Source organism: Cuculus canorus, chromosome 5, assembly GCF_017976375.1.
Source record: "Cuculus canorus isolate bCucCan1 chromosome 5, bCucCan1.pri, whole genome shotgun sequence".
NCBI classification, from domain to species: Eukaryota; Metazoa; Chordata; class Aves; order Cuculiformes; family Cuculidae; genus Cuculus; species Cuculus canorus.
Window position 1 is genome coordinate 63,426,988 of NC_071405.1, and position 16,551 is coordinate 63,443,538.

The following is a 16,551-nucleotide window of genomic DNA, read 5'->3' on the forward strand; positions in this document are numbered from 1 at the left end:
GGGGCTTCAGGGGGCGGGGCCAGGCGCTCGGGGTGGGGTTCCGGGAGGGGGCGCTCAGGGGGCGGGGCCCGGGGCTCGGGGGAGATGTTCCGGGAGGGGGCGGGGCCAGGGGCGTGGGGAGGGGCCCATAGGGGGCGGGGCTCGGGGCCGCCACGTCTCCGTGCGTGTGCGCGCGCGGCGGGGGCGGGGCGGGAAGATGGCGGCCGGCATCCGGGAGAAGCAGACGGGTAAGTGCGGGTCGCGGCCCTTCTCGAGGCTGTGGCGCTGCGGCCCGTGCCTCCTGCCGGGGCTCCGCAGCGTCGTCTGGGCGCGGCCTCGTCCAGCTCGGCTTCTACGGCGGCCTTGCACCTTGGCGGCCGCCGCCCCTGCGGGCCGGGGGAGCGTGGCTCCGGGGGCCTCTCCCGGCCGAGGGAGCGCGTCCTGCCTTCCCTCTATTCTATCTCCCTTTCTGCCCCTGGGAACGATCCATGGGGAATATCCTTTAGCGATCCTGTTGTAATGCCCCTGCTGCGACGGGGCAGGGGCCTCGGAGTGTGCGCCGGCTCTGAGGCGATGGACAATACGAGAGTAGCAGCTGCAGCTGAGGGCGCGGGAGGCTTTCTGTGGGTGAAGGGTTTGTTTCTCTTCTTACACGTCACTACAAGTCCGTGATTGACTCTTCCTTCTCTGCCTTAATGCTGTTTGTGGGGTCTTGAGCCGCTTGGTTTGAACGTACACCAGAAGTGTATTGTCCACCCCGTAGCCCTCATCTTCCCTTGCTTGCTGAAGTTTTTGTCAGCAGTTTGAGCTGTAATCTTGTCACCCTCTCCTTCACTGTGTTATCTTTCTGATGGTATGGGGGATTCTGGGTGCGTTTATTTAACTTGCAATGCCTAAAATCATCTGCCTGAAAATTTCAGTCTGAGTTTCTGTATGGATCTTAAATATTTCTTTATATTCTTTTTTTTGTACCAGAAGCACCCTTTCTGTAATCTCATCCCTGTGGCAATCTACCATTAATAGTGCTATTTGATGTTTCTTTGTGGTCCTTTACTTTTCTTCTCTTGTCTGCCTTTCTGATAAAGCTCACTGTCTTTGAGCCCTTATTCCGTACAGCTTTATTATTTTCTGTTGTGCTTCACCCTTGTTACTTGATTACTTCAGTCAACCTTTACCACTCAACCCATGTTATTATCCATCAAGGAGATATGTGCAAGGAAGTAGGTTGAACAACTAAATGATATTCAGAAAAAGGAAAGTGTTGATTATCAATTAGCGTTTGTATTGCCACGTATGTACACCGTCTGTTGTGACCTTTGTCCTAGTTCATAACCAGTCAAAGCATTTAATTGTGCAAGCACAGTAAAAACCTGATCCTTGCCTCAGAGAGTATTCTGCCTAAATGTGTATGAAATGGTGATATAAGTACAAAAAAGAAACTCAGAGACTTGCTGAATGTCTGTCATGGTTGTCACAGCACATCAGTAATCTGATTACTGTCTTGCTTAGTAGAGACCATATGCCAAGTTATAGTTTAAATGATAGACTCAGCCTTAGAAGGTGACATCTGGATCTCATGCTCAGTTTGCGGCTACAGGAAAGTACAGGAAAGGTGTTGATCAGTTGGAGAGAGTTCAGCAGAGGACTGCCAAGATGGTCAGGGGTTGCAGCGCTGTGAGGTGAGGCTGTAGGACTGGGACTTGTTCCGCCCAGAGAAAAGGCAGCTTCAGGAGCACCTAACAGCAGCTCTCTGATATCTGAGGTTGGAGAGTGTGGAACTGAGAAGATGAAGCTGGGCTTTTTGTGGGGGTGTATAGGAGGAGGGTGAGCGAAAACAGGCATGAATTGGAATGAGATGTTCAAACTGCATATAAGGAAAAACAGACACCACAAAGACAGTTTAGTGCAGACAGGCCATCTCCATCACTGGAGACCTGACTTGGTGAAGCCCTGAGTAGCCTGGCCTGACAGCTGACCTGGCTTGAGCAGGAGGTTGGACTTGAAGGCTCCTAAGGTTCTTTCTACCGAGCTGTCTTGTGATGCTGTAAACCATAGGCAAATGCGCTGAGTATGCTCACAAGCTTCACTCAGCCAAAGAGGCAGAAGTTAAAACATTTCTACCGCTGTCTATTTATAAGAAAAGTGGTATACATTACCCTAATTTCTGAAAGTTTTTCCCCTTTGCAGAGCTATGTGATGATTTTGTTTATGAGTTTGAAGAGAATAGCCACTAACTTGTATTGATGCAAGTAGTCTTTTGCTGCTAGTCAGAGTTGGGAGAGCAGCACATAATGCATTGCTTAGATAAATGAGGGAGGACTCTTTACTTCATAGATTTATAAGCTAGGGGCACATGAAGGAATCTGCTTTGGTTTCTGTGCTGAGTGAGAAGTCAAACAGAAGCTCATCCCTGTTTCAGAGAATTTTCTTGCTGCAAATTAGGGGTATTTTTTTAAAGCAGCAATTTCTTCCTGTGAGTTGTCAAGATGTTTCAAAATGTGTATCAGTTTTAGTCAGGTGTAAAGGCATTTTTTGTTTATGTGTATAGTGTTGCTGTGGGGTAGGAAAAGCAGATCAGGGGAATAAAGCAAACTAGTTCCTACTACAGAATGCACCTTCAGGAAGGTGCTGAAATTATTTTTGAAGCAAACCATGACAGTATATAGCCCATGTAACTGAGGAGAGAGATTCTTCATGTTTGGGGACTTCCTCCTTTTCCTTCTGCAGTGTCTTCCAGAGCCCATAAATTTTAGCTAACATGTGTCACTAGTCAGTCAAAGCTGCGTAAATATAATGATGTGACTTGTTGCATTTATATTTTGTGATGGTTTTCCTCTCAAAAGAAATGTTTAATGAAATCCTGCTAATGTGTTGAGTCTCTTTTGTTAAGTGTAAAGAGACTAAAGCGTTATTCTGCTTTATATTCCAGTGGCTTTGAAACGTATGCTGAACTTCAATGTTCCTCCTGTTAAAAACAGCACAGGAGAACCAGTATGGAAGGTAAGAACTGTTTGAACAAAAATAGGAGAATTTTATAGCATTCCAAAAAGTTCAGATTTTCAAATTGTAACTAACTGACGTATCTTCTTTGTGTTATTAACTTGTACAAAATAATTTTTCCTGTGTTATGAATGTACAGAATTTAGTAACAGGATTTATGAGAAAAAGACGTATTTGAGATATTGGCTATTTGGAGACCCAGTGACTTATTCTTTAGGTGATATTTTAATGAGCAACTGAGGAGGGCATTTTTTAAATATACTTAGGTCTCATTGATACCTGTTGGCAGAAACCCACATGATACCTTACAGGTGAACTCACAGAGTCAGAAAGAAACCCATAGAAAGGGAAGAACTATTGATAGCCTTAAATTTAGGGCAAGCTGACTTTGAACTACCTTTATTGGCTTTAAAAAGTAAGTAACTTGTAATTTGTGAGAAGTTTTTGCTTCTACAAAGCATATATTCTGTCTCTTCATCCAGTCTATTGTATGTCTTTGCTAGTTCTTTTTTTTTTCCTTTCTGCTTCTCCCTTTGGTTCTGCCCAGATGCGGTCAGAGAAATTCTGCACTTGGAACAGCGAATTTCTGACCACAGACTCCTTTTACCTGCCACTTTTCAGGAGGTGGAAGTGATAATGTTTTTTCCCCCTTTATTATTGAGTTGCCTTCCATTCTTTATTTTTGATTTATGTATTAGCAAGCACAAATGGAGGTCCATGACAAATTAATAATTTATTATAACTCAGTAAATATTTAGCACTTTTCAGATTAGTGTAATAGTTCCTTAAGCCTAAATATCTGTATCCACTGTATCCTGTATTCTACAGCATACACTTTTTACTGCACTTTCTAAGAAGATCTCTATCTGTTTCAGGTTCTCATTTATGACAGATTTGGCCAAGATATAATCTCACCTTTGCTGTCAGTGAAAGAGCTGAGAGATATGGGAATCACTTTGCATCTGTAAGTACTTTTTTCTGAAAAGAACTTTATTTAATATTACATAAAATCATGATCATTGAATCATTGAAAATCATTCAATAACTAACTACTAAAATAAAGATTACACCCTGACTTGTTCCTAAAATCAGATGGCATTATTCAGAATCAGGGAGTGGAAAGAGAATTCCAAACACTGTTCAGACTTGTATTTTCTTAAAAAAGTTCATTAACTTTTGCTAAGCGAAGGCTAGAAATGGAAACAGTTTTACATGTTGACATATCAGTAGAAATGTGAGAGAAACATGTAAGCACCTTGCCTTTAGGCAGGAAAGAGAAGTCTAATGGTATGATATACACAAGGTTCTTGTTATCATTCCAACAATTAACTTGTATATGAACTTTGTGGATTCAGTATTTTGCCTTTCTCTGAATGGATTAATCTATTTTTTTAATATTGATAAGGCCTTTTCTTACACTTTGAATAAACTTTGGAGACATCTGAATACATTCAGCCAAAAATTATGCAAATATCATTTCTTATTTTTTTTCATGTCTTGTTCTTGCTAAAAATCTAGCTAAATATTGGGAGAAATTGCAGGAAATTAGATGTCTGTACAAATAAATAATTTCTTTAACTTTTGTAGTTTTACACAGATTAGAGGAAGGACACGTTAGGCACATATTCTTTCTTCCTTTCAGGCTTTTGCATTCTGATCGGGATGCTATTCCAGATGTTCCAGCTGTTTACTTTGTCATGCCAACAGAAGAAAATATTGACAGAATGTGCCAGGTATCTTGCACGCTTAATGTTTCAAATGAGTGGACACAACATTGTGTGTGAAGGAATCCTGCGCTCATTGGAGTGTGACTGTTCTATACCTCATTCTTCTGTATTTCTGAACACCTTTGCTTGCATTTTTTTATATACTCAGAGATAGTTTCCATAAAAATATTGCCCAGAATTTTTACATGCAAAACTTTGATTTCGCAGTAAATAGAAGGGTAAGTATGCCTTCTGTGTTTTGGAGAGAGTTTAGGGAGTGAAAAGGCAAGAGGCAGTGGGCACATATCAACATATAGGTAATTCCGCTTGAACCTAGGAAAAAGCTATTTTAGTGAGGGTGGCCGAATGCTGGAACAGATGGCCTGGAAGGTTTGTGGAGTCTCCATGTTTAGAGGTGTTAAAAGTTTGACACAGTCCTGAGCCACCTGCTCTGTTTGATTCCGCTTTGAGCAGGAGGTTAGACTAGGCTAAGCCCGTTTTTTCACATTCTCTGGGAGGAATTGATGGAAGGTTGACATCTTTGCCAAAGGAAGGAAAAAGGGCAAAGGGTATTTTTGACCAGTGGTACAGTGTGGAATAATAGTTGCTCCCTGGTGTCTTAATCTCCTGGGTTTTGCAGTTTTGTGTTAGATTGGTTCTATCTAGTTATGTAGTCAAACCATTGTGTTACGGGGCTGTGTGAACAGGCAACTAAGCACTTCCGAATATTTAGTTTGACTATGGATAACTGGAAGATCACATAGGAAAGGTATGAATGTTTTTTTAATTAGCAATATATTAGTACTTCCTCACAAAAATTGTTGTGGTTTTCCTTCCTTTTAGGATCTTCGAAACCAGCTTTACGAATCTTACTATTTAAATTTTATTTCTGCCATTTCAAGAAGTAAACTGGAAGATATTGCAAATGCTGCTATAGGTGCTAATGCAGTAACTCAAGTGTCTAAGGTGAGAAAAATCCCTCAGTCTCTAATGTTAAAGACACTACCATTACAGGTATTACTGCATTCATATGTGACCAATTCAGTGCTATGCACAGGTTTTCTGACTGAATCAAGAACAAAAATAAATGTTTACTTTTATGGTTTAAAGGCAGATGTCAGGTATGTACCCTCTTATTTTTATTGAATGCCTGTACCAAAACCTGCAAATTATTAACTGATTCTTTTCATATATACTTAAATACATTCACTTTTTTTGCTCCTGTTAGGGAGTACTACTGGCATGAGATAAAGAAACCATTGCGAAATGAAATCAAAACTAACAGTACTGATTAAGCCTTAGGTCTTCAGCAGCAGTGAATTGATGTAGCACTGTGAACTAACTTTCTTATATCTGTTTTTCTATTGTGGTGTCGATTAACAGTTTATGCTATAGAGAGGTTTAAAGTTTTTCCTGAATGTACAGGTATGTTAGAGAAAAATTAGAATTCGTGAACTATAATCTCTCATTGTGTATATATTGCCCTCTTTCCTCTCTCCAGTTTATATTGTAGTCCTTCATATTAATAAAAAATAAACCTATAATATTATAGTATTCTCCATATGTTTTTTCATTGATGATTTGCTACTAAAAATTTGTCCAAATTAATATTTGAAGTTGGACAGTTTTCTTTTAGCACTTCTCAGGTGCTCTAATGTTTTACGTTATCACTCAATCCTTCCATGGGCTTTCTAATTCATATATTATATCTTGCATTTATTTCTTTTAATAGGTAGTTTTGTAAAGAAGTAACAATAAATCACAGATAGTTTTGTTTCTGCTTCACTCTGGACTGTTCTGACTATTATTGCTTGTTTTCTAGGTGTTTGATCAATATCTTAATTTTATTACTTTGGAAGATGACATGTTCGTATTGTGTAACCAAAACAAAGAACTTGTTTCGTATCGTGGTAAGTAAGATTTGTATAAAAACTGTACCAGAATGCCAAAAGGTGAAATTTACTTTTGAAGTTGTAGCTAATCCCAAGCAATGATTTTATTTTGCTTTGGTCTGCTCAGAATTCAGGATAATCTGTTAGATGAGTATTTTAAAGTCATAAAGCAAGCAGTTCTTAGATATTAATTTCAGCATCTTTACTACATGACTATTCTAGTCTTGAAAACTAATTATGTATTTTTAACTAACAAATAAAATAAAGTGAAACTGCAGTATAGACATATATAGATAGTAAGGCTTTTTGTAAATGGAATAATACTGGAAAAAATTCATGTTTGCACATGTAGATAGATGTTGTGAGCGGCTGCTGTGTTTAGGCACCACATTTTTAGTGATAATCCCTTCTGAAGCTCTTAAATATTTTGTTTCTGTGTGAATGGTCAGTTGGAAAGTTACTATAAGGAATGCAAAGCAAGAAAGATTACTTCAACTGATAGCATTTCTTCTATCTCCTGGACAGTGATGAGTTGATGCCTGGTTTTCTTATTCAAGACTTGAAAGCTTGGGGTTGTGCAAAGGGAAGTGATTAGGATCAAGGGCTGGAGTAGTGCAGGGAAGAATCTGAGAAAAGGCATTCTAGGAACCAAGAAATGCTGATTGCTTTTGCAAGGGTGTGAGCCAAGCATGTCAGCTGTTTTGGAACCTGACAGGGAAACCGAGTGGCTGCCTTAGGTCAGTTACATCTGCACTTGTGGTACTATAGCAGCTCAAGTCAATATACATACTAGTTGTCATAATGGTCCACGTGGTTTTCCTCCCTCCTTTGAACTGAATTTTATGCTTTGCAGATCCATTCAATATACTAAATCAACAGAGAGCTGTATCTCCTGCCGCTCTTACTCATATGATTATCTATTACAGGGTAGGTTGTCTTGCCGCCCCTGCTGTAGTTCCCCTCATCTTCTCCTCCTGTTACATAAGAAACAATAGTCTTGGAGCTGCAGCGTGTTTGTTCAGTTGACTCATTTGGTAGAAAATACCAGCTTATTTCTGTGATCTGCAAATCCAATGCAAGGGAAGTAGCAGAACTGTAAGTCTGAGGCAAGATAGCCCTATTTTAGCAGCAGCTCCTCATTACTTTAGTGTAGTCACTGTACATAGACACAGAGTCAGCAGTTAATTCTTGATTTATTTGAATGTACAGAATACTCACTAGTGACCAGGTAGAGATTAGAAGTCTCCATGTGCCTAACATTTAGCCTACTCTGTTGCTCAATTTCCAAAATCAGTAACTTCCTTTAAAACTGGATCCATAATACTGAGTTTTGTCTCACCCTGGGGTTTGAATCCCTTGTCAGAATGAATGGCATTTTTGTTTGAAAACAAAGACTTTTTTTTATTTTTCACTAAAACCTGCTGGTTAAGAGTTCTAATAATTATTTTGTGATGTATTTGTGTGTGTGTAAAGATATTTGACCAGCTCTAGGAATTTGCATGAAAGTGACTGAAAATGTTTGGCACCCATTGGTGTCTGTGTGGTTTGTTTTCCTTTCTTGGGCCACTGAAATTTGCCACACAACACATGGTTTCACACTGTGTTTAAACCAATCTAGAAGTGGGCTGTTCCCAAAAGCCAATTAGACAGAAATATAATCCCTTAGAAAGTGATTGGTTTTCCATTAGAGCATGGAATTGATCCGTCTTCCTGTGTGAGTTCTAGAGCTGACACAGGCAGGCAGTAGGAGTGCAGGGGCAAAAGAGTGGTGGGTTTTGCTTTTGAAGAGTAACCCTAGCAGGAGACTGTCAGTTTGTGTATAGTTTCATAAATTACATAGGTCAGTGTGAATCTGACAGTGATGAAAGATGGCTGTTGTTCTTCCAGCAGCAGTGCTGTGTGCGGCCACACATGTAGCTGAATGGGTGAACTAATAACAAATACGTCAAAAAAGGTTTTCAGTTTCCTGATTTCCTGGCTGTATGGTTGCATTGATGGAAAGGTAATGTTAGGACAAATAAGCATGATAACATTCTTCAATTATGTAAAAGGCTTTCACGTTCTTGTCCATGTAATAATGCACAAGAAGTGATGAGCTTAAATTGCAACAAAAAGATTTCTGATCAGATATTAGGACCACTTTCTAACATTAAAGGTAGTGAAATAGTAGAACAGATTATCTGTAAACATTAAAGCATTTTCATGACTGGGAGGCTCTGAGGATTGGTCTAGACACAGAAATAACATAGATTTAACTCATCTTTGCCTAAGAGGACTGACTGGCTATTCCCTCACACTCCCTCTGGTTCTGTTTTTCTATGGCTGTGTAGAAGGAAGAGTAAATGGGTAATAGGTTTTATAAAGCCAATGGCCCTGTTATCCTTACTGATGCTATTTGAATACTTCTTTACCAAAATTCAGATCAGTTTGGTAAAACAAGAAGAAAATGTTACTTTTCTATAATAGAGGCATCCGGACATAAGCTTGTTACAGTGGAGAGAGAGGAATATATATAGAAAACGTGACAGAATGTTTTAGTGAAAGGTTATTAACGGAGTTTCTCAAAGGTTGACCTAAGAATCAGTAAAATTGGCTATTTGTGTTGATTGCTATGGTACCTAAACAAGGATAATATGTGCTTGTTGCACAAAACTAGAAGGCACTGGCAGTATGCAGGTGAGTATCTTAAACATAATAATAGAGAGGGTATTACATTTTAAAACTGAGGAAGGCAATGGAGTAAAAATAAGATTATTCTGCCCTGTAAACTGTGAGACCATTGGTTAGAGATAACTATAGGGTGATAGCCCCACTTCATTTCAAAGTATTATCATTACTGAAAAACACAGGTATTGGGAACAGTCTGCCTTTCTTGGTGCTGATATTTCAGAACCTTGAACTCAGAATATAAAAAAAATGCTGAGAGGGGCAGTTCTGTTGCTGCTGCCTTCCTAGCAGCCCAGTAAAAACTTTGACTTTGTAAGTGTAACTGCTGATAGAAATTTCTAATATAATCCATCTCTCTAAAGTTCTTAAGAGGACAAAACGGGGGGGGACGGGGGGGGGGGGACACGACACGTGCCTTCAAAGTCAGAAAATTATTATAATTATTATAATATCAAATCATAGATTTGAGATGGAAGGCTTATTAATCTTCAGAGCTTTGAACTTAGAGACGGGTAGTTATGTGAGAATTTTTTAAAGGTAACATAAAACAAAGGAGCATGGGATTTATGGCATGAATCCTTAGATAGTGCTTGATTTGAGACCTGTGATAAGATGAGATTTGATATTTCCTGTTGGCTATTATATTCTTGTCAGTGTTTATTATTTAATAGAAATGTATGGACTGACAGTAATTTTATTTAAAAAAAAAAAAGAGGGGGGAAGAAAAGACTCCATTACAAGAGGTGGTATTTAGAATCTTTAAATATAGATAACTGCATACCTTAAGTCTCTTTAAATTACACAAGTAATTCTTGAGGATTTTATATCTGAAAAATTGTTTCCGAGTGGATGGCCGTTTCTGTTCTGTAATGTGGTCTTCTTAATACTGGGATACTAATGCAATCCAGAGGTTATGGTATGCATTGTCAGAGATAATTGGAAAAAGATGTGTAGTGTTTGACTTTATACAATGAGCAATAATTAAGTTCACCCATTTTTTTCCTAAAAAAAAAATAAAAAAAAGAAGAGGAGGATTGGGGGAAACTAATGGTTGTACCAAGAGAGACATTTTACAATTTGATCTCTTCTGCAACAAAAGCTTTTGGCTTTTAACAGCCATTAGGTAAGAAAAGGATAGTCTTTAACCCTGTCCTTAACTCTTTCCCACGCTGTTTTAGCCATTAACCGACCAGATATAACGGACACAGAAATGGAAACTATAATGGACACTATTGTTGATAGCCTCTTCTGTTTTTTTGTTACACTTGGTAAGTTTTCAAATTCTAGCATATTTTCCATATTTTTCATTTTAGAAAAGATCCATATTCTATTAGATAGCTAAAAGTTTAGTGATTTCATGTAGCAAATTAAAGGCAGAATTAGATCTGTGACTGAAATCTCAGCAGTTTACAGGGTGAGTTATGAGTGAGTTAATGACCTTGTTCAACTTATTGCTATATATCACTGTAAAAGACAATATAGACTGTCTTGCTTGGGAGTTAAGTCTTGGTCTTCAGTATCAGTGGGCAAAGAATACTGAAATGCAAAGGTCTGGAGTCATGGTTTTTACAAAATCCTAGTTTGCGATGAAGATCAACATTGCTTTGAGTTTGGATTTGTAGCTCTCCAAAAAAAAAAAAAAAACCACGGTAAAAGAAGAAAAAAAACCCTTACAAAACCCTGCAAAGATCTAACTGAACTAACTCAAAGAATAGGAAAATATATTAAATTTACTTCTTTTATTTTTTTCTTGATGCTTCACTTACACATTTGTCATGATGACATTTAATCTAAATTCTCACTGAAATCAGTCAGTTTGAGATAGCATTCCTACAAAGGGATATGGGGATCGCTGTGGGGCAGTCTGTTCGAGGGAAATTCCCTTAGACCTATTGAGTTCTTTCAAACGTTAGCACAATACAAATGAAATCTCTTTTAGTCAGTCACTTAAACTCAGTGTTATTGGAATTTTCATATTCATATAGATCAGTGAGAAACAGTAGTTAAAGATTTTGCAACCGGAAAGGTGATGGAAAGTGTGCTTTTGAAAGTAATGTTACCCTGCAGTATATTGTAAGTGATATATTGTGGCAGTGGTGGTGTTATAGTACTTTATTAATATTGCTTTCAAGGGACTTCTAACCTTTTGAAACTGACTTTTAATGCTTCTCTATGAGATAGCTAATGTACTGTGGAAGGGATAAACTATCTTTCTAGTCTACAACTATACTTATAAATTCCTGTGTGAGATATTCTCTTGCTTTTGTAAAACTTTATTTAATATTTCTATATAGTATTTTTATTTCGTAGGTAAAGATTTGAAGAGACAAATTTAATATAAGTTTATATTGCTCACTTGAAAAATGTCATCTCAGAATGATCGAAGTCAATATATCTTTTCTTAGGAGCTATTCCTATAATCAGATGCTCAAGAGGAACTGCAGCTGAAATGGTGGCAGTGGTAAGAAATTATTTTCTAAACAAGTATCATTGTTTTAAAACTTTCCTAAGACTCTGTTTACTTTTCTCAATACTAGGCAGAGATTTAGTGTTATTGTATCTTTTGCCTTGTGAAGGAAACAAAAATGGAAAAGAGATATACCATTATTCCTTTCTGATCTCAGTGCCCTGAAACTCATCTGTAGAAACTGTAATATTATGGAATCATCTGATGAGAAACTTGAATGTGAATATTCATTCCTAATTTAGAGTTTATAAAGATTTTCTGACAGGCATTATAATTGCAACCGTTAAGCTATATCTGCACAGCTTTGGAAGTGGCTGTCTGGCCTTGGTTTTCCTGGGTATCTTAGTAAGAAATTTTTATCTCTCTTACTGTAAAATCCTAGTACAAGACATTTTTATTATATCAAACTAAGCTGACAGTGAACTTGGTTGTCATATCAATGTGAAATTACCAAACTAAATCACAATTAAAAATCTCTACAGTGGTGTCTTTGTTAGGAGTCACTAGGCTTCATTGCTTCCGTCTTCCTCACATCTATCTTTGTCAGTGAAGCCTTAATACTGATTAAACCGAAGTGATCGGTGTGCATGCATTCATTCACATTAAGAGTAATCTCATTTTTATGAGACACTTAGTGTGACAGTGTCTGACAGCCCATTTTGTTGCTTCTGCTGTGGTACCCCCTTGGTGCCTGATACTGGTGTTTTCTATTTGCATGTTTAGGGGGAGTGTTCTAATTGCCTGAAATGAGGTTAGTGGACATAGAAGAAATATCTTCTGTGCAGTCGTAGGTACAGATATAAACGCTGGAGGGAGGAAATAGAAGGAAGAGGTCTCCTTCTTTCACATGTGCAGTGGACCTAGGCTTCCTGCAGGCAAGACATTGATAAACTACAAAACCAGCAGAATAGATCTTGATATGTTGATTATCTAAAGAGATTAGGAAACCACTGTTTTGTTAAAAGCTGTTTTGTTTTTCCCCCCTCAGAAGTTAGATAAGAAGCTCAGAGAGAATCTAAGAGATGCCAGAAACAGTCTTTTTACAGGTGACACGCTTGGAGCTGGCCAGTTCAGGTATGGTGTTAGTATTAACTGTATATATATATATATATATACATGAATTTATATGCGCTTATAGGAATTTTCTGGCCTTGTAGCTTAACAGGCATGATTTTTATAGCTAATAAGTGTGCAGTCCTAGGACAGTGAGACAAAAATGATTTAATGAACCAGGTAATTTTGTTTACCCTCTAAACCTAGCAAGAGGCAAGCTCCTGCAAATACACTCAGTTTACAGGACCACAATATGTAGTTGAATGTCTGAACATATCTGTTAGCAACCTTTAGTGCATTAAAAAGAAAGAGGTACCCATTTTCTCACTTGTTATAAGTTGTAGTAACATCAAGAGTAAGTGTTTTTCAACTGATCCATGTATCTGCCAGAGTAGGACTGCTTAAGGACTACTACTTGGATAATTAGATAGCTCAAGACTCTTAAGTCATGACCATTTGAATCCTTTGATGGGAAAGAGCGGTGAGAAAAGATGTTGTGGATGCTTGCATGCTTCTGGTAACGTGTTCTCAGTAGCCTCCCACTTATACCGTTGCCCAAAGATAGTTGAATACTCCACAGGCTGCCTTAGGAAAGTGTATTACAAGAGTTTACACTGTCCATGAAAAGATGAGGAGATGCATTGGAAAGACTGTAGCTGAAGTAAACAGTTATGATCTCCTGAATGGATAGAGAATAGTCACAGTGTTTTTATCTCAAATCAAGAGCAGAACTTGGATAAAAGACACAAAAAACATTAAGGGTGACAAAATTGAATTAGATTGAAAAGTATTAGGAGAGAGAATAGCTGTGAAATACTAGATCCCTCATTTTTATGGGAACTGGATTGTAACCACTATTTTTCCTTTAGAGGGGTGGCTTGTTTTCCTGGTAGTGTAGCATGATTACACTCATAAAATTAAAATGGAAGGAAAAGGAAACATGGGAATTTTAACCAGTTAAATAGCTTCACGTCTTTAGTTTGGTTTTCAGAATCAGGTAACTAAGGCTCTTGAGATCATATATCTACATAAAAGTGCTTAATACAAGGACATCCAGGGCATGGAATTAACGTGCTTTTATTCTATTCAAATACACTGTAATTTAGACGTCCCTTTACTCTAAGGGTAATATGCTTAAGAGAAATTATTGCAATAATGTTCTGTGAATTCACAGTATCTTCACTGTAAATTTTTCATGTAGCCATAGCCCAAGACATTTAGGCGTGTCTGCATGGTTTTTCCAAAAAATTGTAATGGATTTATCACAGTGCATCTCAGAAGTTCATATTTTTTTCTTTATGAACTTCATATACAAGCAAAGACAAGAAAAATAAAATTAAAAACCCTTGAAAGAGGGGTTTTATAGCTGAGGTTCTTAATGGGAATTAAGGTCGAGTATTACCAAATCAAACAGTTGTTTGGAGCTGAAATGTGTATCCTCACAATGAGATATTAGTACCTGAGAGGATAGTTACTGTTTAGTGTTTAAACTTCTGCTAAATATTTATGCATTGGTAATTTCATTTAGTACAATATAAAATAATCTTTTTATCATAACGAAGACAGTGAATCGTGGAATTTCTGGAATGATTGGCTCCAGATGCGTTGGGGAAGGCTGAAGGAACTTTGCAGTACATAGTTTGGCTTTTAACTTGAAATATGATGTAGAAGGTGGCTGATATCACTCAGTATGTTACTGGGCTGTTCTAAATATGTTTAAAGAAGTGCTAATACAGTATCATCTTTTCAGCTTCCAAAGGCCCCTATTAGTCCTTGTTGACAGAAACATAGATTTAGCAACTCCTCTACATCATACTTGGACATACCAGGCTTTAGTGCATGATGTTCTGGTAAGAATAAATCTGATTTTGTTCCCAAAACTATTTTTTCACTCTGTTATTAAACTTAATACCAGGTTCTCTCTTAATCTGAAGTCTGTTTTGTTTCTTTTATTTGGAAGTTATTTAGTAAAAAGCACCAAGCTTTATTAAGCAATAATTTCTAAAATTGGTTAAAAAGATGAAATCTTGATATTATAAGAAGATAGGTAATTCAGCAATCGCTAGCTTTTTCTTCAGTGGTGCATGGTCTTTTATGCTATGTAAACTGCAAACTCTATTAGGTGCAGTTTGATTTTGGAAAAGAAATGCTTTAAATGAGTTCTTGAACAGATTTTAATATTAAATTTCTAAAAATACCTATTTCTGATTTTCTCCACAAGGTGGTGTAGGTGCTCAATAGAGAGGTACCAAGTGGTATATGAACCTACTGTGAGGAATCTAAAATAGACTTTTTTTAATAAATTTTTTGAAATTTAGATAGCCTTAAGCAACTTTTGTTTCCTCAAGTTTGCCTTGTGAAACTAGTAGTAGAAATGTAATTGAGTGAAAGCAAATACTAGTCACCTAAGATTTATGCATTTCATATATAGTTACAGCATAATTAATAAAAGATAATTGAAGTAAGAGTAATTGACATCTGGAGGATTTTTTATACTGTAGAGTTAGTCATGCAAATCATTTCAATACTTAGCTTTGAGGAGTAATTTGGGCTTATTATTGAGACTGTTAAGGGAATAACAGAATAAAATATACACATTTATGTATGCAAAGTTGATTGTGAACTGTAGAGTCACATGTACAGTATTGTCCGGAAATTTGATTGATATGATAAAAACATTTTAGCATTAATGGGATGTTTTAGGACACTTAAATTCTATTTGAAGTAATTAATTCTGTATGCAAATTCTATTTGAAGTAATTCATTCTGTATGAAAAGTCCCTTCCTATTAAACTTGAGTGCTTTTTACAAATAAACAATTTTGGCCTGCTTTCTTTAGGAAGGGCATATATGAGAAAAACACAATTTGCACTGTGTCTTCTCCAATAGCTGTTGAACTGGCTAGAGATTTGCAAATAGAAGTACTGAATTTCTACAAGTTTCTTTTGAAAATTAGTGAAAGAATAGGAGACGGAAACCTAAATTAGAATTTTTACGGTGGTAAACACTATTGCAAAAGGTCTACACTTATTTCGGTGATACCTGCCAACCATTTAATTAGGAAATTCTCACTTACTAGATGGTAAATACATGCAAAGTTCCATGTACTTGCCTCCTGCTCAGCTGCCAGATAGAGAAGGTCCTGACAGGTTGCCTTGGGCATGCATTGGCGTAGGACTTCGGTGCATGAAGATGCAGAGGGATCAGAGATGTAGTGGAAGCTGAGAACAAATAATGCTACAAATATGAAATGGTAGTAGAATAACACTGGAAGAATGACTTGAGGACCACTGAATATTTATCTATATTGCATCAAGTTTCAGTAGTATCTCTGGAGCAACTTATTGCATGTTGCATCTAATTTTTGACTGAGTTGATAGGATTACGAATTTCTCTAATGGAATTGTAACCAAGTGGCCTGTGCTTCCATGTCAAGCGCAAAATTTCAGAACCAGTCAAGTTATTCACCTTAAACTCAGATGTTACAGGTTCTTCACGTACTTAGCATAGTATTTCTTTAAATAACTACAGTAGCCTTTTAAAAGGCCATAAATTGTAACTGTGAAAGTGTTACCAAGGTGGTGATAATGTAAGCTCATTAATGTTTTTCGTTTAAGTTCTCGGTTACAATAGGCTAGGAATTCTGTGGAGTATTGGACTAAATGCTAACTCAGCCACAAAGATGTGTGCTGCATCCACTTAGATTGTAATGGTGGTGTTTCTACATATAAAAAGGATTGTATGAAGAGATTCCCATTTCTGAAATAAAAAAAACTTTCAGGAGTGG

At 37.4% G+C, this 16,551-nt stretch overlaps 1 protein-coding gene across 1 annotated transcript in view; it reads left to right on the forward strand.

Moving 5' to 3' along the window:
• The first annotated feature begins 144 nt into the window (after positions 1 to 144).
• Positions 145 to 16,551, forward strand: part of SCFD1 (sec1 family domain containing 1) — a 55,171-nt gene continuing 38,764 nt past the window's right edge. The window contains exons 1-10 of the mRNA XM_054067460.1: positions 145 to 227; positions 2,909 to 2,979; positions 3,855 to 3,943; positions 4,622 to 4,712; positions 5,529 to 5,651; positions 6,508 to 6,595; positions 10,423 to 10,512; positions 11,650 to 11,705; positions 12,700 to 12,785; positions 14,515 to 14,614. Of these exons, the coding sequence (XP_053923435.1) occupies positions 197 to 227; positions 2,909 to 2,979; positions 3,855 to 3,943; positions 4,622 to 4,712; positions 5,529 to 5,651; positions 6,508 to 6,595; positions 10,423 to 10,512; positions 11,650 to 11,705; positions 12,700 to 12,785; positions 14,515 to 14,614 (825 nt within the window). The 5' untranslated portion in view covers positions 145 to 196. The remainder of the gene's footprint in view (positions 228 to 2,908; positions 2,980 to 3,854; positions 3,944 to 4,621; positions 4,713 to 5,528; positions 5,652 to 6,507; positions 6,596 to 10,422; positions 10,513 to 11,649; positions 11,706 to 12,699; positions 12,786 to 14,514; positions 14,615 to 16,551) is intronic.